Source organism: Lissotriton helveticus, chromosome 3_1, assembly GCF_964261635.1.
Source record: "Lissotriton helveticus chromosome 3_1, aLisHel1.1, whole genome shotgun sequence".
Classification (NCBI taxonomy): Eukaryota; Metazoa; Chordata; class Amphibia; order Caudata; family Salamandridae; genus Lissotriton; species Lissotriton helveticus.
Genome location: NC_136061.1, coordinates 378,599,458 through 378,620,647, shown reverse-complemented (window position 1 = coordinate 378,620,647; position 21,190 = coordinate 378,599,458). Strand labels below are relative to the sequence as shown.

Here is a 21,190-nt window from a genome sequence, read left to right as displayed (position 1 = left end):
GTGGCGTTGGTAGACTTCAGTGCCATACTGGCCGATGAAAAGACCTTTTTCGCAGATTGCTCCAACTTCTTGGAATCCCTGTCTGCGGGAGCCTGCAAAAATGCCCCTGTAGATTGCTTCGAACGAGAAGCCTGCACCACCAGACTTTCAGGAGAGGGGTGAGAGGAAAGAAAAACCGGATCTCCAGGAGCAGGTCTATACCTTTGAGACTGACCTTGAAACCGCAGGAGCCGAAAGAGGGTTGCACCACACATCGAGAATTGGCTCAGTCAGAGCCTCATTGAATGGCAAAAGTGGTTCAACCACCGAAGATGGGGAATGAAGCACCTCCGTAAAAAGATTAGGCTTATAATCCATCACAGGAAGCTGCAAACCCAAACGTTCCACAGCCTGCCTAAAAACCATATGATAAGGAACATCCTTCAAGGGACAAGCCTTTTTAGAAGCAAAGTCCCACTCCGAAGAAGTGTCAAGCCCACTTGCCCCACACAAGTCTTCAAACACATCTTCTGTCATACACCTCTCCTTCCTCCTTCTCTTCGGACGGATCCTCTTTCTCTTCCAACAATCTCTGCGCCTCTCTCCTTGAGCACATCTTCCAATGCGGCATCGGCAGTGCCACACGCGGTGTCGACGGCTCCGGGAGCGGCGTCGAAAGTGGATCCACAACCATAGCCGGCGCCGATTGAATTCGAGAAGCTTCATGGGATGGAGCAGGGAACTGACCATACAGCGTCGACATCCTCGGAACCGGAAAGGGCCGGGACGGTGTCGCTGGCATGAATGGCATAAAGGGGGCCTGAGGATACTGGTGAGACACACCCAAATTATATGCCAAAGGACACATGGAACCCGAAGGCGCTCCAGAAGGGAAAGAGTCCCTGGTTAACACACCATACATCGCATTTAAAAAATGTGAGGGATCCAAACCCGGCATCGGAAACGGAGGATATGAAGCCGGTTCGACATCCGAACGAGGTACCTCTGGAATCGGAGCCGCTGGAACAACAGGTGGAACAGCCGGAGCCGTAGGAACCTCATCAGCCGGATTCAACCCATATTCAAGAGCCGGTGAGAATCTCGGCATCGTTGCCTGCTCTGGAGTTCCCTTATTGGAAGGAGATTGAGCCTGAGTCGTTGGAGGAGACACTGAAGGAGAAATCAAGTCCTTTCCTCGACGTCGAGTAGGAGAAGGCGACCTCGACACCACAGACTTCGAAGGTCGACGCCGAGAAGCATGTCTCCTCTTCTTCTTATGCTTCCTCTTGGAGTCGTGCGACGTCGAAGACCTGGACTTTGAACTTTTTCAACCCCTTTTTTCTTTCCTTGCCTTAGTCATGTAAAGTTTGGATTCTCGCTCCTTCAACGCCTTAGGATTCATCTTCCTGCACGAAGAACATCCCTCGACGTCGTGGTCTGAAGATAAACACCAAAGACAATCTTCATGCGGGTCAGTCACTGACAAATGTTTACCGCACTCCCTGCAGGGCTTAAAACCGGACTTCCTTGGAGCAGACATGACAAAGAAGAAAGAGATACAATCCAAATAATAAAGTTTCCAAACAAAGTATAGAGAGCCCCAGAAAAAAACGTTGGCGTCGACAGAGTGGAAAAAAGGGAACTGACGTCAACACGCCGACGTGGTCGTCTTATGGCTCCGGTGACGTCATGCGGAGCCGCATGCGGTGCAATAGCATTGGGACGACCTCGTTGGCACGGAGAGCTAGGAAAAATTTCCGCGGAATGCTGGCGCAGGGGATATTCATAAGGTGAGGAATCCACAGGCAGATGTATTCATCAGAACTAAAGCACTTTCTACAGAGTCCAGCCAGGCAGTCAGTCTCCGTCACTGCAGAGTCTCTCTCTCTCTTGCTCTCTCTCTCTCTCTCTCCCATTCTTTTCCCTCACCCCGACAGACACACTGAGTGGGTTACAATAAGCTCACAATTCTTGAGCAAAGTGTTTGCTTCACTCACAAGAACATCAAATGTGCCTTTGCTCTAATAGAATGGGGTCTTGGGGTACTGGTGGAACTTGAATGACTCTCTGAGAACACTACCACATTGAAGAGCAAGCCATCTACACAGCGACTGATTACTGATCGACTTCCCGAAGTTGCCCTGAGAACAGGAGTGTTTTCTAAACTACATGAAGTCTCTTGTTCTTTGTAGGTAACACTTTAAGGGTCATAGTTTACACAATATTCAAGGGTCTCTTCAACTGAAGGGTGTGAATAGTCTGTTCCCCAAAGAACTGATTTTAAGTGATTAATTTATATGCATAACTGAAAGTAAGTAGGGCAGGAGACTTAATATAACCTAACATTACCTTAGACATAAAAAAGGGATAGGTCCTAAAAACCAACTTTTTGAGTCAAATATTTGATCCTACATGAACATATGGGTCTTGAATAAGAGCCAATTAGTTTTGTTGTGTAGTTCTTATAAACCTATATAGGATCTGCACGTTTAGACAACATAGACTGTGGGATTGGTGTTCAGACTGATTCCAGATACCTCCACCGGAATTGTTCGCCCATATAACAGCTAGGTCACAGTCACTGTAAACTCCACTTACCAATGAGAGAATAGTTATTGGCAACTATCGAACATGACAACTCTGTCCCATCAGGGATCGTGGAAACCGTACAATACTTTCGCTCAGTCACTTGTGCTCACTTTGTCTCAGAGAGATACACAGAATAAAACGGTGGGGCCGTTTATCAATAAGCATTTATTGAACCAGCGTCATTCTAGTGTAAAATAGGTGTGTTGAAACAACCATAAGACAGAAACAGATATAAATGATTATAAGCACCAATAGAGTAAATGGATGGTAGATTCCTACCATAGTGCTAAAACAAGGAATGTTATGTTAAAAATGTTTTATAAAGCGCTTGTTCACCGATTGGCTTCATGGCACTGGATGTAGGAGGTGCTAGTGCTGAAACGGTAATGGTTATTCATAGGCCTGGGTGTACAGCGAGGTTTTGAGGGATTTACTAAATTTTGGTAACTCGGAACTAGACCTAATTTCCAAGGGAATGGAATTCCACAACCTGGGTGCAAGCGTTGCAAATCTACTTCCCCCTTGTCGCTTCAGCTTGAAGGTAGGGACTGCCAGGAGTTGAAGGTGAGCCGAGGGAAGGTTACGGGAGGGGGAGTACCATGTGATCAGGTTGTCTATGAATCCAGGGCCTTTGCCTTGCAGGAACTTAAACACAAGACAACCAACCTTGAAGGCGCAGCGTTGAGGAATGGGAAGCCAATGTAGCTTCCTAATAAGGGGAGAGGGGTGATGCCACTTAGGTTGATGACAGATCAACCTGGCTGCTTGGTTCTGGACCTTCTGCAACCGTTTGGGGGCCCAAGTGGAAGGCCCGGGTAGATAGCATTCAAGTAATCCTGGCGGGAAAGAACCATGGCTATCACAACCTGTGTCAGAGCCGCTTGGTTAAGTAACCTGCTTATTTTCTTTAATCCTACGCAGCTGAAAAAAGCAGGAGGAGATCACTTAGCCTACGTGAGTTTTCAGGGATAGATAGTTAGATATTGTGACGCCAAGGCTCTTGGCCGATGCATAGGGGGTAGGAGAGGGTCCTAGTTCAGTTGGCCAGTAGTGTGGGCCCAGAAATTCTGACTCCCACCTGTCAAGACTAGTTCAGTCTTTCCTGGGTTTAATTTTAGATGGATTACAATCCATCCAGTAAGATATAAACTGCATAGTGGACAGAGATGAGAGACAGATTGGGGCGAGTTGTCGATTGTAAAGAGCAGCTGCAGGTCGTCCGCATAGTTGAAAGTCACCACATTCCTTTCCTTTAGAGACCTGATCAGTGGGAGAAGGTAGAGGTTGAACAAATGTGGGGAAAGCGAGGAGCCCTGTGGCACCCTACATGTGGATTTTAGCTTGGGGGCCATAAATTGGCCCAAACGGATTGCCTGGGAACGATTTTGGAGGAACGAGCAAACCCAGTCAAGAGCTATGCCCTGAATGCCAGCATCCCTGACACGGTCCACCAGGATATCTTGGTCGACCGTGTCAAAGGCGGCCGATAGATCTAACACCAGGGCCTGGGGAGTGCCTCTGTCAGCCTTCTCCTGCAGGGAGTCCAGTACAGCTGTAATTACTGACTCTGTAGAATGGGCTGGGCGAAAACCCGCTTGGTGTGGGTCGAGGAATTTTTTTTGTTCCATATGGTTAGACAGACATTTTGCCGCATGGGCCTCTAGTACCTTGGCCAGGTATGGGAGCAAGGAAATAGGTCAGTAGTTTGACAGCGTCGGAGGGTCCGCTCCAGTCTTCTTCAGGAGGGAACTGCCTCTTTGCAGGCCTTAGGTACACAACCTTGGGATAAGGAGTTATTCAAGAGGGCAAGGGCTGGTTCAGGTAGGGCAGTAAAGATTTCTTTTAAAATGTGTGGGGGGCAGCAGTCCCTGGGGGACCCAGATCTAACTTTGGACAACAGGGTGTAAAAAGTCTGAATGTCGATCGCCGGGAAGCGACCGAGAGAACAAGGGTTCCTGAACCTTGAGGGGGTATAACCCTGAGTAGTGTGTTTAGGGATACTGGCATTAATAGAAGATATTTTTTCTATGAAAAAACTATTCAGTGATTCGCAGAGAGCTTGAGAAGGGGTGGGCCTAATTAAGACTCTGTCTGGGTTGGACAGTTCGTCGACAATTGTAAAGATTTCCTTGGTTTGGTTATTTGCGGTTAGGATTCTGGAGGAGAAATGGACAGCTTTCGAGTTTAAAATGCATTTTTTGTATTCCCTCATGGCCTTTAGGTAAGTGAGTTTATCTTTTGTTAAGTAGTTCTGCCTCCATTTCCTTTCTAATTGTTGAAGGGCACGCTTCTGTAGTTGTAATTCAGGGGAGAACCACCTCCGGGCCTCGAGGGGGTGAGTCAGTCTTATTTTTTTCAGTGGAGTATGTTTATTGCTGGCCTCGAGTAGCCAGGCTGAGATGGATTCCTCCTGAAGGTTAGTGTCAGGTGTACAGTTAGGGACCGTGATTGCCAGTGATGTAAAAAAAATTGTTTTTGTCAATGGCATTCCATTTCCTGAGCCAACCCCCCTGTTAATAGGTGGATTGCCTGTGTTAGGATTCTGCAAGGTGAATTTTATCAAATGATGGTCTGACCAGATACATTGTAGAATTGACAGTGTAGGTACTACCAAATTAATGCAATAAATTAAGGAATACAGACAGGTATGTAAATACATGACAGTAATAATGCGTACTCCTACGATGCAACCAAAACTAGATGTTCCTCAGTGTACCTAGCATGCATGTAGGTGTAAAGCCAAGAATCCCCCTAGGCCAGTGATATTCAAAGCACGGCCCGGGGCCGCATACGGCCCTCCTGACCTTTTACATGCGGCCCACTAGGCAGTACCAGCACTGGGCTGCCGTTTACTTGACTCATGGAAAAAAAAAAACTTAAAGTTAATTGCAGTTAGGGAAATGAAGAAAATAGGCCCCTAACTTTAGGAACACATTCATTTGTAAAGACAGCCACAAGATATATATCACTTGCTTCCCCTACACTCACTTTACACCCACCGCTGGCATCAGTTCGGCCCTCGGTCACACCAGGGCCAAATTTTGCACCCCCAGGGAAAATGTTTGTGAGTACCCAGGCCCTCGACTGAAGCCAGCCCCATTACCTGAACCTCAGCATCTCGCATCAGTGTGTCAGCATGGAAGTCTTTCTCCTCTTCCTGCCCCAGCAAAGATATGGTGTATATATACCCAAAAGTAGCCTCAGGGGTTCTACCTTGCTGTGTCATGGCGGCAGAAGATGACAAAAGTGATGACCCTTATACAAAGTTATTATGCAGAAGATGGTAATCCTGCTGTTATTCTGAAAATCCTCATGCATAATAAATGTGGCTTTCCCAGTTTCCTGGGAAAACCACACAACATTTATGCAGCCCCTAACTAGGTAAAAGGTAAATACCAAAAAAAAACATTTTAAAACATAACACTCACTCCTCATCTGATCGGACAACATACTAAAAAGGAAATGTCATTCTAATTTAAGCATAAAAAACATTTTCTTAAATGCTAAAAATGGTCCTTTATATATGTAAAAATCTCTAGAAGTACATTAAAAAATGTTCATATATATATGGTTTGAGCCACAGAGTTTCTGAACGCCATGGTGCTCTGCAAGAAAAAAGTAGTAGAAGAGAAAAAAACTGTTTAAAATTCCAATTTTGGTTGTTTTGGAAAAAGGCCAATTTTTCCCCAGCAAACGGAGAGCCAAATGTTGTTGTGTTCTGTGTGGGAGACGCAACATCACTGTTGCTTGCCATCGCAGATCATGTCAATCGAGCAAAGGTGATGATCTTCAGTTCCCACGGACGATGCTGAGAAAGCCTTTGAAATATCCAGAGCCTGTGTGCCTGTAGTGGAGCTGGTATCCGATCCAACAGGAGCTGAAGCATCTTGTTGTGGCTCAAGAATGCCGACCTCCACATGGGAATACGCAGAGGACACTGCAGTACGTGGACCGTTAAGGGGTTCAGCAATGTATCCATGTCCGGTGCTGTAACCAATGGAAGTGTCAGACAGAGGTCCAACACGCATTCTTGTCCACAGAATAGGCAGTGGAGGACAGGCAAAACACTGTCAATCCAGACTTGTCGGAATGATAGGAACCAAGTCCCGCTTAGTTCCCAAAGTCAAGGTGTGCCCAGATGTAACATGTGATCACAGTAGCGTTGCTCCAAGAACGTTTTTTCCATCTCCTTGGTGACTGGGATGTCCATTGCGTAGCAGAAAAATCAGGATTCCCGCGTTCAGTAGCAGGATTAGCGGAAGTCCCCTAAAAATGCTTGCGAATAAGGAGTGTATAAAAGCTGGAATCACTCCGAAGACTGTCTGAAAAGTGCTTAACAGTCCAGAACATATGGTCTTAAATAGGTGTACTAAACCCTTTGTATCAGAGAAATGGTACAGCGTATCTTTAACATGTCTAAAATGCAAAGGGCAGTTAGTTTGTACAAGTGCCTGTATCTCAGCTGAGGACCTTGCAACCTGGAGATCAAAAGTCTCTCTGGCCGAGGTTAAGGGCACATCTTTCTGTAAAAGCATGGCTTTCATTCGGCTCAGAATATCAAACCGTATAAAGGAAACATTGAGCAAATGCCATAATGGCGTCTCCCTGACTGTGCGGGTTGGTGGAAACAATACTTGCACACAATAAGTAACCCTGGAACTTACAGTGACAAGATATGCGATGCCTGGAACCATCCCACAACAACCTTGATCATTCAGCATTAATTAACTCCCATTAAGAGTAGCGTGAACACCAGATTAATCATGGCAGCTGGGGACCCTTTCAAATGACAGGACAAATTTGCAACTGAACCGTTACAGGTCCCATGAAGCATATTATCCTGGCAACTGAGAGATCCACTCAAAGAATTCCCGCTGAGAAATACTTCAGTGTCCCCATTCCTGCATCTAAATCTATATAGTAATTCCCAAGATTCATTGATGAACTCCCTACCCTTTACTTCATATCTGCCAACCTGGTGATGTTCTAGGCAATATTGAAACTGTAAAGTTGTTACTGGCGATGTTATATTGCCATGAATTAACCATTCTGTGGACAGTGACTCTGCCATGCTGAAAGGTAAACGGTCTAATTTCTCAACACGCAGCATTTTATATTTTGCATCCCTCTGTGCCATTGTTATCGGACTTAAGGTTCCGTAGGATCCCGAAGCATGTGGCAGCAACCTTTTTTGTGTGATGAGTGAAGTTAAGGGCAGAATCCACCCATACTCCGAGATTTTTCAAAAGAGATTTTGGGTCAGGCAGTTTGCCGAGTGACTCCGGCCACCAGGTGTCGCCCCAGGCTACTGCCTCTTTTCCCACAACCAGTAGCTCGGTCTTCCCAGCGTTAAGCTGGAGGAAGCTAGATGTCAACCAGCTGGTAATATCGGTAAGACTCTGTTTGAAGGTATGTGCATTCAGACCGCCCGTGTCAAATACCCTTGCTGTTAAAGATTGCTTTAAGTCCCGGTTTTTCCTCTCCACGACCAAATTTCCCTTGGAATGGTATGGAGAGGAGAACCGCAATGCTACACCCAAACTTCCCATAGCTTCCTTGTAAGCCTTAGAGCTAAACTCGGGGCCAATGTCAGAAAGTAATTTGCCAACTGCGTATGTTCCTATGAAGACTCACAAATCTTGAATAACAGTTTGAGCGACAGCCGAGCAATGAGGCCAAACCCACAGGACTCTAAAGCATGAATCCACTGCAACCAAGATGTAACTGTACGCCCCATTGGATTGTAAGGGGCCGCAGTGGTCCAAATAGACACATGCCAGAGGTCTGTCTGATATTAGTAATGGTGTTTGTGCCGGCCGAGCTATGGTGGAACCCTCCATCTGCTGACAGATATCGCACTTAAAAACAAATGCTTTTGTTTGTTTTGTTAAACCTGGCCACCAATAGTGCTGTTTCAGTAGAGAAACGGTTGCAGTAACCCCTGCTTGTCCAGAACCCAGACCCTTGTGTGCAGCTAGAATCAAACCAAATCTGCGATACATGTTCGGTATTACTCTATCCCCAACTCCTGGAATTTGAGCATCTAATTTGTAGGAGTACTTGAGTGGAAATTTCTTTGGTACAGCAGAGCTGTTTTTGCATGAAACAATGACAGCAACCATTATGTCTCCATCTATTCTCGTGCTAGAACGAGTGATTGCAACTACAGCAGCAGTTCGCACTGCTCCTTTTGTGGCTTCATTAGCCAATGAATTCTCTTCAACGCCATCACGTTGATGGCTCAGTGTGTGCATCACGTGAGCTTTCGGCAAGTCTTTTTTCGACTCTGCCACTTTTTCCTAAAGCATTTTATGCTCTATTGTGAAAACTTTTTAAACCCATTTTGACCCCAGTAGTGAAGATATTCATTGTAAGACTGGACACAGTAAAACGAATCGCACACTATAAGTGTGGGGAATTCTCGATCAGTTTGTATTAGTGCAGGTAATAGGGCTTTTAATTCGGCCAGCTGTACCATGCAGTCTCCTAGAGACTGTCTTCGTACTGCTAGGATGGAACTTGCAGTCCTGCATACGTCCTTTTACAATCGCACAAGCTGCACTGTATTGCGGTTTACTTCCTATAGAAAAAGAAAGTGGGCAACCCAATCGACGCTTGGAAGCATGGAAAAATTAAGTATCAACAGGTAAAGGTGCCTGCAAGGGATTTACTTAAGCACACTCAGTCTGACAATTCATACAATGATATATCAAGGTTCCAGCCGGTAACCTGCAGTTAAAAAAAATCTCTACTTTAGTTCTTAATTTCTTCCTGAAAGATTTACAAAAGAAACTGATACAGCATGTATGGATTCTTCATTAATCACATTTATGTAATATAAATTTTAAAGGGTACCAAAAGATTTAAACAAATACAAAAATGACCATGGTTCATAATACAATTTTCTGTTAGTACCTTTATTGAAAACATCTATCACAAACAAAAATTACATAAACAGAACAGTGAATCTGATCACAGTAGAAAACACTTTCAAAAGGAGAACTAAACAATAAGGAAATAGATGAGGTTGTCGACGTTTTGGTCTTATTGATGTATACATCCGTAAGACCATCTTCGGGACGATGACATGGGCTGTTGTCTGACCCCTGTATTAGCAAAATATTCAATTAATATATACATCAATGAAAGTTAAAATTAAAAAAAGAAAGAAAATGGCATACCAGTGCAAAAAAAGATAGTTGCAGTGATTTACCCTATAAGAATTTAATCAAAGGAGGGAATGATGAATTAAAACCACACCCTACACAAAAACTGAGGGGTGAATGCACCAACCCAAAAAAAGAAGTGGTGAGAATGAATTAGAACTGTGACCTTTAGAAGACACAAAGATGAGACACCAACCAAGATAAAAAGTTTAGGAAGTTTGTGGTGAATAAAAGAACAGTGATTAAAATCTTACTCATGAACATTTTATTACGAATATTCAATTGCACATGCGCAGTCGAGCTCGCGAGATTTTATGTCTCAGAGTGAACTTCACTAGCGAGGGTTAAGCCCCGCCCCTCTTCCATTGGCTGGCCTCCTAAACGGTGGCCAGCCATTGGAGAAGAGGTCCTAATGACGTTCTTCTTTCTCTTTAAGCCCCGTCCTTTTCAGATTGGGTTCCTTGACTTACTGCTGAAGTAAAAGGTTTCTTATCTTCTTTATGGGTCCAGATGGCCCTATAAAGAAGATAAGGAAACTTTTAGCCTAGCAGGAAGTCGGGGCGCCCAGTCTGAAAAGGACGGGGCTTAGAGACAAAAGGCTGCGCATTGCCCGAACTCGGCCTTTCATCCTCCACAACTTTATAATGTTTAGTAACAATAACACCTATTATTCAAGCACTAATTAAACATTCATTTGTGTTATACAGATGTCAATACTCCCTCAAAGTCACAGGAGTGGAGTTGCAGGCAGCACACACTTTGTTCCGCTTTCTTTACGCCCAGCGCTTCCTAGACATATATCTGTGCTTCTAACAGCTGTCAGCGCCTTGATGGCCAATGTCGCAGCCATGATTTCGCCGGCGCTGCGCCTCTAATTGCATTCTGTAAATGTTTGTGCGCGCGGCGGACTGTAATTCGCCAGCAGCGAGGAGGCAGACGCAATTAGAGCGTCTTCTGCCTCTCTTGTCTGCGCCGCTCCCTCTTCATCATCGAGAGCGGGAGAGGTCAGAGGGAGCAGCTGTTCCCAGGCGCTTCCTGATTGCGCCTCTTGCAGGGCTGAGAAGACCCCGTGCGCAGCTCGAAGCACTTCAGACTCTCCCCAGGCCTCCCACCGCGCCTCATCAATGGGGGACGCCCCAACTTTCCCTGAGTGCAGGATGGGGCTGTAATTACAAAAGTCAGCTCCGTGAGTTGGCCAAGTGCCTCGGCGATAGGGCGGTCACGACACGTTCTGCAGTAGTTGAAGTGCCTAGAAGCTGACGTATGCAGCGGGTAGCACTTAAGACTATCCTCAGGCCTACCACTGCGCCCCATTGATGAGCCACACGCCAACCTTCCCTGAGTACACTGTGTGGGTGTCATTATAGAGGTGTCGGTTTCATGAGTTGGCCAAGCGCCTCGGTAATAGGGCAGTCACGATTCTGCAGTAGTTAATGTGCCTAGAAGCTGATGTGAGCACCTCGTAGTGCCTCGAATATCTTCAGGCCTACCACTGCGCCCCATTGATGAGCGACACCCCAATCTTCCCTGAGTGCACTGTGTAAGTGTCATTAGAGGTGTCTGTTTCATGAGTTGGTCAAGCAGCTTATAGTAGGCGGGTCACGTTCTGCAGTCGTTGAAGTGCCTAGAAGCTGACGTGTGCCACAGGTAATTTATTTAAACGTTTGTGAAGCACACACTTATTACCCGTAAGGGTATCTAGGTGCTGGGGGGCCATTGGGGAGATTAAGTGAGCTGTTGCCAAGTGTCACAGGGTGGTGAGCTGCCCTTGATGCTGGGAATCGAACTGTGAGCCCCGTTCTCTGAAGTCAGCCGCTCAGGCCACTGCGCCCCACCTCTTATCAGCTAGCACTTTTGCCTATCCTCAGGCCTACCACTGCACCCTATTGACATGAAACACCGCTAACTTCTCTGATTGCACCGCGTGGGTGCCATTAGAGGTGTCTCTTCATTGAGGTGGCCCAGTGGCACAGTGATGGGGTGGTCCTGGGCTTGCAGAAGCTGCAGGTTAGAGGAACCACTCTGTGTGATGCAGAGGTAGGGAGAGGGGCCTTGGCCTGTGGGTGAGTCACGTCTACAGAACCAGACCACCTGGGCTGTAAGACGACTAGCCCGCCCCCCAGTGTGATAACTGCGCAGATCTTCCTGGATGTGGGACAAGGTGTCCCACACTTTGTTTCGCTTTCTTCACGCCCAGCGCCTCGTAGACGTATATCTTTGCTTCTGACAGCTGTCAGTGCCTTGATGGCCGATGTCGCAGCCATGATTTCGCCAGCGCTGCGCCTCTAATTGCATTCTGTAAATGTTTGTGCGCGCGGCAGCAGTAATTAGCCAGCAACAAGGAGGCAGACGCAATTAGAGCGTCTTCTGCCTCTCTTGTCTGCGCCGCTCCCTCTTTGTCATCGAGAGCGGGAGACGTTTGATGAAGCGCTGGGACCCAATGATGTCTTTCAGAGGGAGCAGCTGTTCCCAGGCGCTTCCTGATTGCGCCTCTTGCAGGCCGAGAAGCCCCCGTGCGCAGCTCTAAGACCTTCAGACTCTCCCCAGGCCTGCCACTGCGCCCCATCAATGGGTGATGCCCCAACTTTTCCTGAGTGCACGATGTGGATGTAAATACAGAAGTCAGCTCCGTGAGTTGGCCAAGCGCCTCGGTGATACGGTGGTCACGACACGTTCTGCAGCAGTTGAAGTGCCTAGAAGCTGACTTGTGCAGCTAGTAGCACTTCAGACTATCCTCATGCCTACCACTGCGCCCCATTGATTAGCCACAAGCCAACCTTCCCTGAGTACACTGTGTGGGTGTGGGTGTGGCACTGTGTGTGTGTGTGGCTCTGTGTATGTATGTGGCTGTGTGTGTGTGTGTGGCTGTGTGTGTGTGTGGCTGTGTGTGTGTGGCTCTGTCTGTGTGTGTTTGGCTCTGTGTGTGTGTGTGTGTGTGTGGCTCTGTCTGTGTGTGTGGCTCTGTCTGTGTGTGTGGGTGCAAATGCAATAGGTCTCGCATTTGCGAGAGACTAAGCTACTGGCATTGTAAATGACAATGCCATTTATTTATCTGTTTTCAAAACCAACACATAAATACAAAATGTGTCATTTACAATGCCAATAGCTCTAACTTTTGCAAAGGCGAGACCGTTGCATTGTAAATGCTTGTTTCCCCTTCCAGTTGGGGATTGTACCAATTCTACAAGCTTTTCAATAGTTTCTCCTCTTCCGTGTAAAAAAACAGATTTAATCACGGTTGGACATTCCTAATAGAATGTTCATGCGATCTATCGCATGCGTAGTAAACGTTGTTTCCCAATGTTTTTACTTTCTGTACAGGGTACTAATGATAACTTCCAATTTAAAATTCTACAGGAAAAGGTACGTTTGCCCTGGTTGTATTTACCCATCTCAACTCCAAATCTGTTTTGTGTTGACCTTTCCAATTTAAAAATCTAATACCATTGTATGTGATGGGGCGTGATAACCCCACTGCATTATTATCAGGTTAAGAAAGATTATTGGTCTTTTTCTTTATAAAAGAGTCTAAAAGTACTTAAAAGAAGGCATGGTTGTTTTTAAACCAAGCACTACATAGTATGTCACTGCCACTCACCAGTTGCTGGAGGCTTTGTGATTTCGAACAGCACAGTGCCAGACTCCATGTCTCTTATTTTAAACCTGGTAAAATCTATTTTGTAGATATTTTCTTCTGGTGAACATAAATAATCTAGGCGAGAGGGAGAGAGGCAAACATTATTAATTTTGGAGAGCAAAGTTAACACATGTTCACACATTTAACAAATAAAAGCACTGTAGTTTCCACAACTGCACAGGTTTATTTACTTATGTAGCACGTCACAATTTACAGCAATGTCAGAGGATTATACATACGTGTTATTTTCTTTACTTTTCCAGTAAACGCAAAAAACAAAACTCCAGACACACGACTTCTTTGTCTTCTGGGAGAGCAGCTACTAAGCCACCAATCATCTAGCTCAGACGTTTCTGCTATCCGTTTGGTGAGGAGGATACTCAAGGCTTTTTACATACTGAGCTTGTCTTGCATATTGAGATCTCATTGCTGCAAGCAGAGAGCTTTGTTTCAACATGCATTTAACATTATATACATCCACACTGCGCATTTTACACTAGTGTTTGGGGCCAGCATCAGACCCGATCTCCAGAAGCGCTACTAATCAGAAGTACTGGGCAGAGCCTGTAATTTCTGGATGCACTGCCGTGGTACTACTGTTCAGCGAACAGCAATTTTGGCTTTTGATACTCAGCTCGGGTAAGGCTCACGCTTAAAAAGTGATTTAGGTGTAGGAACTCAAGTACAGTCAACAACATTACTTGCTTACGCTATATTCAAGTTCCAGCAAGTTCTACAGGTCGTATTTATTAAATGAAGCGTGTTCAAGTATGTGGAGATTTAATAGTGGAGCAAGTAAGATTATTATTAGGTGCCTAACTCGGGGATCTCCGCATGGTCACAATACTTTTCGGTCTCTAAACATATACAGGCTCTAGCACACTGAACACAAACAAGTATTTATCTATTCTAGTGGACTGCATGTGCCAGTAAGAGGCAGACGGTTTCAAGTGGCTTCTGCACAGTCTTACATGCTCACTTTTGGTACAGGACAGTAACGGGTAAGAGACTGAAGCAGTTTTGTACTCAAACAGTTGTGGTGAGGCTTGGTGGCTGATGTGCGATTCACAACCAGCCATTCTGAAGTGCAGCCAGCTACAGTGTGCCCTCATTAGGAAAGTGTGAGATAAAATCTAGTATTAGCAAGTGGGACACAGCAAGCCTCAATCCCTCTGCTCTAACGCCGAGCCCTACTTGCCATATCTCGTGGGGCAGAACTCTTCTGGCCACAGTCCTTCCCTTCAGAGCAGCTGGTACTGGGGCCTCAATGTTCTACACAGAGCAGCTATCTGGGGGAGTTTGCCAGCAGCAGTACTTTTTTCTCAGGCCTCTTCCCACTCCGAGAGTGAGTCCTCCCACCCTCCCTAAAAGCAGCTGTGCTTTTTATTAGTGTTTTAGCCAAGTTGTCAGTCAGTCAATTGATCTTTATTCGGTTAATAAAAAACCCATAAAAGAATGCACAGCATAAAAACATTCATTAAAACATCATCTAATCATTCTACCTTGCCCGATTAAAATCATAAAGTTATTTGTGCCTAAATCAAACAAGCCCATTACACAAATTGTGCAACAGTAAGAGCAGAACATAGATCAAATGTCAATATTAGTAGTACATTCCAATTATATTGCCCATTAAATACAATCTTAATAACATCTTCACATATACCAAGATCTTAATAAAAGTATGCAAACATTTAATTTATATAGGATACAGTTAAAAAAAACGACCTAAACCCGTCAGTGCAAAGTAAATGAATAAAAAAACATGGAAAGGTAAAAAAAGCCTTGGCATAGAATTTCCCTTGCTAATTATATACTTATTCAAAGGTGCCATGTAATATAATCTTCAATTTTCTTCAATATTCCATACTCTGGTAACTAGGCAATATGATCATTTAACTACAATATTCCTCATTCTCACAGCTGTAACAATGAATTTATATATCATTTCACATATGTATTCACTATTGAGCAGCTGGAGATAGTAAAGCACTGGGCTACATTTTCTAATGTTCAATATCCGTAACAATGATATAATAAAAACTTTCCATGGTTTAGTGTAAAGCTGACAAAAAAGAAGAAATGTAACCTATTCTGAACTAAATTGCAATCACATAAACAAGGACCTAAAAGGGTGTCAGAATATACTTTGCTCGGATAGGAGACCAAAAGATGTAAACCTACATCTAACAAGATAAAACCTTTTAGAGTGCCTGTAAGGGAACAGAAGGTAAGGTTCAACTCTGTCAGTGGTGACCATGGGCAAAGATTCCACCACTCTCTTCTTACCCCACTCCCTATGGTTCCCTTGCTCCTTTAATAGAGTTAAAAGGTGCCACTTTAGCGGAGTTTTTGGAAAGGCTGCAATAAGTTGCAGATTTGAAATAAATTCTATTCTCCCCATTAGAGTTGTCAATGCTCTTGGCAATCTACCTCCTTTCTCCTGAGGTCACAACAAATGTAGGCTTCTCCCTCAGTCCTACTAAAGCCAAAAGGTGAAAAGATATTCTCAACCAAGGTTCCACTGATATATCCAGACATTGGGTCATGTACTGCAATTGAACATTTAGGGGAAACCAATCAAATGTAAACTACATCTGTTTGTAGTCCAGTCACATGCCCGCAAACATCCACTGACTGCAACAGTGGTAAAGACATGAAGGTTATAACCTCAGCATTGGCCCTGGAGTGCTAAGGAATTAGTCTCCATATTCTGTCATTTTATCTCTCCTTCTGGAGTATACTTGGTGCACTCACCAACGGGCTTCTCCTAAACACTTACCCTAACCCGGTTTCTACTCCACCCGAGTGGGCAGTAAAATCACTTGCACTCCAGCCCAAATTTTTTAAACAATGATCCTCAGCTTATGTTCATCATTGATACTGATCCCAGAAGCCATCAGAGCAGTTTGGCCTACAAAGCCGGAAGAGGTACTGTTAGAAATGGGCGACATCCCCAATCTGAAGCAACTTAAGCAGTTAATAACCCATATTACTGACAGAGATTGTGAATTCACTCCAGACATACTTCAGCCAGGGGCTCTTGCTGAGACCACCAAATATGGGAGATAGACTCAGAATACATGTCTACTGTGACATCAAATGGTCATGCGCTTGGCCTTTTATTGTTGCTTCTTAGAGAGCACAGGCCAGTGGGATAAATGCAAATCTTTCCTCTCTCCACTGTTTGATGGGTTGTGCATCTAAACCAGTCACAAACTTAAGCTAGACAGGTCTGAAAAGAGGAGATTCAGACAGATAGGAAGTTCCAGGACATAATGTGTGGATTGTGCCACCAGCTGCTCATCATATCCTGCCTGGAAACAGGAACAGCAGTCATCCATGATGGAAGGATATATTCGTTGACTGAACATCAATCTTTAGCAAACCCAACCATTATGCTGTTGAAAAAGGTACACAGTGGAGCATCTCACAGGGAGCTCATGACACCAATCTCCTGAACAGTATCAAACAATGCAATAAAGAACAAGGTAGCATTGGATTACTGTGGCAGGGACAGCACAGGCAGGCTGTGCTCCCTGGGTCGGCTGGAACTAACGTTATGCCTTTCTAAGGAGAGGCTATCCTCCAACATCAACATCCTTTATGTAGAGGACAGATTTTCGGTCTATAGTTTTCTAGCCACATGAACTTCACAGGATCAAGAGGAAGTAATCTTCTACATTCACCCTCCTTTGCCCATGTCTAATAGCGAGAAGACACAAGGCACAGGTGCTGCATTAATGCAGAGGATACCTGTAGGAAATCCACTTTTATGCATGGACACCACATATTTTTCATCTTTTGCTGGATCCTATATTTTTGCTGTTAGACTTCTATGCACTTTAATCCTGCTACCCTGTGGTAAAGTGCCTGTGCTCCCCCTTTAATCATGCTCAAATGGGCATATTCCTAAATGGTATATTTAACTTACCTACAGTTCCCAGTATAATGGAAACAATTTACCCAGGGCCTCTACATTAAATATCACTAGCTAACTGCAGCACCTATTGTGAAGCCACTACAGTAACAGAGTAAAACATGGCTTCAAGTGTACCACTGTAGCCGGACTGTCGCAGTTTAATAACTGCAATTTCACTTGTCAAAATAAACCATTTCGAAGTGGTTAAAACCTCCCTTTTAGTTATTAAGTCACACCGATGTAGGCCCTGTAGTCCACAAGGCAGGGTGCATGGTAGGTAAAAGTAGGACATGTAGAAATGTAATGTAAACATGGCCTTAAAGTGACTGGCACGCAAAACCTATTTTTCACTGTGGCAGGCCTACCTGTCCTGTCTAGAAAACCAGAGTGCAGATTAAACTTTTAAGACTGTATTGTAAGGAATGGGACAAGCAAGAAACAAATATAAACAACTACTTTTAATAGCTATTAAACGCCCAATTCAATGGTGAAGTCAGATTTTTATAAATATTTACTAAAAGTGACTTTAAAATAATTACATTTTGCCTGTCTGAAGTTCCTGGATGCTAATTTGCATTTACTTTCAAACTCCTCCCATTTAGGGATTAGCATTTTGATAGGTTTTAAAAAATTGTGAAATGCTTCACTGGAGCAAATAGGCTGTCCTAAATGGGCAGGAATGACGCCTCTGAACTTCCCAACTTACCAGAATATGTAGGGTGGGGCTGCGAGCATCCTTTTTGGCCTTTACAAGGTCAAACTGTGCTTCAATGTCAAAATCTGCTCAACAGTTCTGCTGGATTACCGATGCAGGGGAAATGCAGCGGCCGGCTGCAGTCGCAACGGACGATATGGGGGAAGAGGCCCAGGTTAAGATGGCGCTGGCTAATATTGATTAGTTATTGGAAATGTACTGCTTTTTGCCACTTAAGACTAGGAAAGTGGGGAGAATATATTTGACTCAACCGAAGAGGAAAATTGATTTTGAATGTGAAAACTCTGCCGCAATCGAGCAAACAGCTCTCCAGACCCCTGCTGGGCTTGGTCAGCTTACGCGATGAGACGCGGACATACAGCAGCAATGAGGGTTCGCTTCCAGGGGACTGTAGGCAGAATCAGCACTATTCCAGTGCATGCAATACCTGGAGAAGGAGCAGGAAGAGGACGCTCTTGGAGACAGAGCACTGCACAGGCAACCTCAACGATTCGAATGATGGACTGACAGGGTAAGCTGTCTTCAACCCAGGTATTCTCCAATGCTCCCACCACACATTCCATCAACGCTGCAACCTCCCTCAAAGTTGGGTTAGAGGGGGAAGCGCACAGAGCCATCAGTGACATAACAGTATCCCAAGCTGTACCAGCAAGCAAGAGAGGTATTAATAAAGGTATGAAAGCCTTGACGCATAACATATTCTCTAGGAGGTCAACGCTTCTCAGAAGGACTGTAGTGGGAAGGAGCTCAGGACAGGGACGGAATCAAGTGCATTCTGCCAAAAAGAGTTCAGACAGCCAAGAAGCATACTTTCACTAAAACTAAAAATAGGAAAGGCAGACTGCGGGATAATGCCACAAATAGGAAACCATCACCCTCATTAAACTAGTTTTTTTTAGGATTATGGACGCAAACAGGTAGGAGATGCAGAAAGATAAGGAGGGTGGAGTTCTTAGGGTGTGAGGGGAGCAAGGATATATCAATGCCTGCAGGTCCACTAATTCCACAAGGGAACAAGTTTGAGTGACTCCAGTCCCTAAAAGTGCTGGAGAATATGGCCTGGAGGGGAAGAACACCAGAATCAGGAGCTAAATCCAGAGTTAGCAACAGTAGTGCTTCTGAAAATCCTTAAACCCCACAACCCCCATGTGGAGAAGGCAGTTTAGAGCTACGAGATATTATCCTGCGCCTCGAAAATGATAATGTTAAGATTTGAGACCTTGAAGTAGAATCACAAGGCTTTTGCCAGGCTCTAGACATCAAACTCAACGACTTGGCTGAAAGAACCAAGATGTTAGAGGAAAATATGACAAGAGTAAATATAGGCCTTCCAGAAAATGTGCAACAGAAAGAGTCCCTAAAGAGAATGAACAAAGAATTGATGGATGCTGTGGAAAGATTGGAGATGCATTCCAGGAGGAATAATTTAAGAATTTTAGGGGTTCCTTAAGAGGCAGAAGCCAACAACGTGTAGGAGTTCGTAGTTAAGGTGTTGAAAGTGGGCGTCCTGAAATACAGGTAATATCTCGCTTTAGAAAGGGACATCCAGAGGATAAACAGAGACCAATTCAGGCAAAATAATTCCCGTAAACCCCTTGAAATTCTTAGTTAATTTAATAACTTATTCGACAAAGGAATACATTTTTACTTGATCTTTGAAGGTGAGAATTTCACATACCAAATCAGCTCAGATATATGTCAAAAATACGGCTCACCGACAATGGGTTGTAGGAAGCAGAATCGATGAGCTAAAGAAACAGAGCAAAGGTACAGCTCAAATTCCCCGCCCAATTAAAGGTGATGTGGAAGATGTAGTTTAAGGCACAGTATACAGCACCAATAGTAGTTATTTTTGGTTAGTCTATTACCTTCCCCTGGAGTCGCCATAAGGCAAAGATTACACACGTAAAGTTAGGGAGGATTACTCTGGAGGGTGGGGGGGCATGGATGGGAATAGAGCATTTGGGAGAAAAAAGTCCTTAGGAAAGCACATCAGCACATAAGGTTAGTACAGCTGGTATTGGGGGACTAGATTTCCATTTTAACGGTTTCTTATTTTGGACTCTAGAAGTAAGGATTTTTGGTGGAGCAGGGAAGGAGAAAACTTTGGTCACAGGAATGACGAGGAAACATGTTGAGATCCTTAACTGGAACATAAATGGGTTAAGATTCAGGAAGAGATAAAGGTGAGTTGTTGAGCACCTGCAGAAAGTTACAGCCCAAGTATTATTCATACTACAGGAGACATCTGGAGCGCACCGAATGTAGGGCTCGAATTAGGGAATGCAGATGGGTCTAGAAAATTACCTGTTCAGACCAGATTGGAAGTGAAAATGGTGTAGCTATTATTATTATTAAAAGCAATTCGGAGGTTAGATTATTAGATTATAAAACCGATAGCACAGAGATGAGTTGTGGCTACCTTGAAATTGGAGTCCTTCAAGCATACTTGTGCGGACTATTATGGGCCAACTCTGAAGAGCCCTCATATCTAACCCAATTAGTCAAACTTCCTGGGTATTTCATGCCCTATTTCAGTGATAGTGACTTTGATATTATAATGGACAAAAGACTTTGATAGAACCTCTAAATGTAGCTATACAGAAACTCCAAAATCATGGAGACAGCTGGTACGCACAATATATAATTTAGGGCTAGTTGATTTATGGCAGGTGAGGGCAGGAAGGTTTTACCTTCTACAGCAAAAAGTATGGGCACCATTCGCATATGGATTATTTTTTGATTGATAAGTACACAATTAGAATGGTCATCTCTGTGACCCATATTCCGTCAACATTATCAGACCACTCAGTCATCAGCTTGCGTCTGGAGCTACCAACAGCTGCAGATAGAAGCAGGTGGACCCTTGATAAAACGTTCCTTCAGGACGAAATTAACATCAGTCAGCTCAGACATAAAACCAAAGGGTATCTTGAGATAAACGTAGGTACTGCTAATTTTAATAAAGTATAGGATGCATATAAAGCATTTATTAGAGGATTATTCTCAAAACCTACTAATGACCGAAACGTAAAGAGGAGGCCTGAAGGGGGAAAAAAAACGTTGAATTACACGGCGGGAAAGGAGCAGGAGAACCAGGTAGCTTCAGAAGATGCCCCCTCGAGAATCCAGCATTTGAGATCAGAGCTGAAATTATTATAGGGTCGATAAAAAATGTGGCT

At 44.4% G+C, this 21,190-nt stretch overlaps 1 protein-coding gene across 1 annotated transcript in view; it reads right to left on the bottom strand.

Annotated features, from left to right (window-relative positions):
* The window catches only part of UNC119 (unc-119 lipid binding chaperone), a 403,376-nt gene that overhangs the window by 254,723 nt on the left and 127,463 nt on the right, over positions 1 to 21,190 (bottom strand). The window contains exon 2 of the mRNA XM_078680113.1: positions 13,333 to 13,446. Coding sequence (XP_078536239.1) covers positions 13,333 to 13,446 — 114 coding nt within the window. The remainder of the gene's footprint in view (positions 1 to 13,332; positions 13,447 to 21,190) is intronic.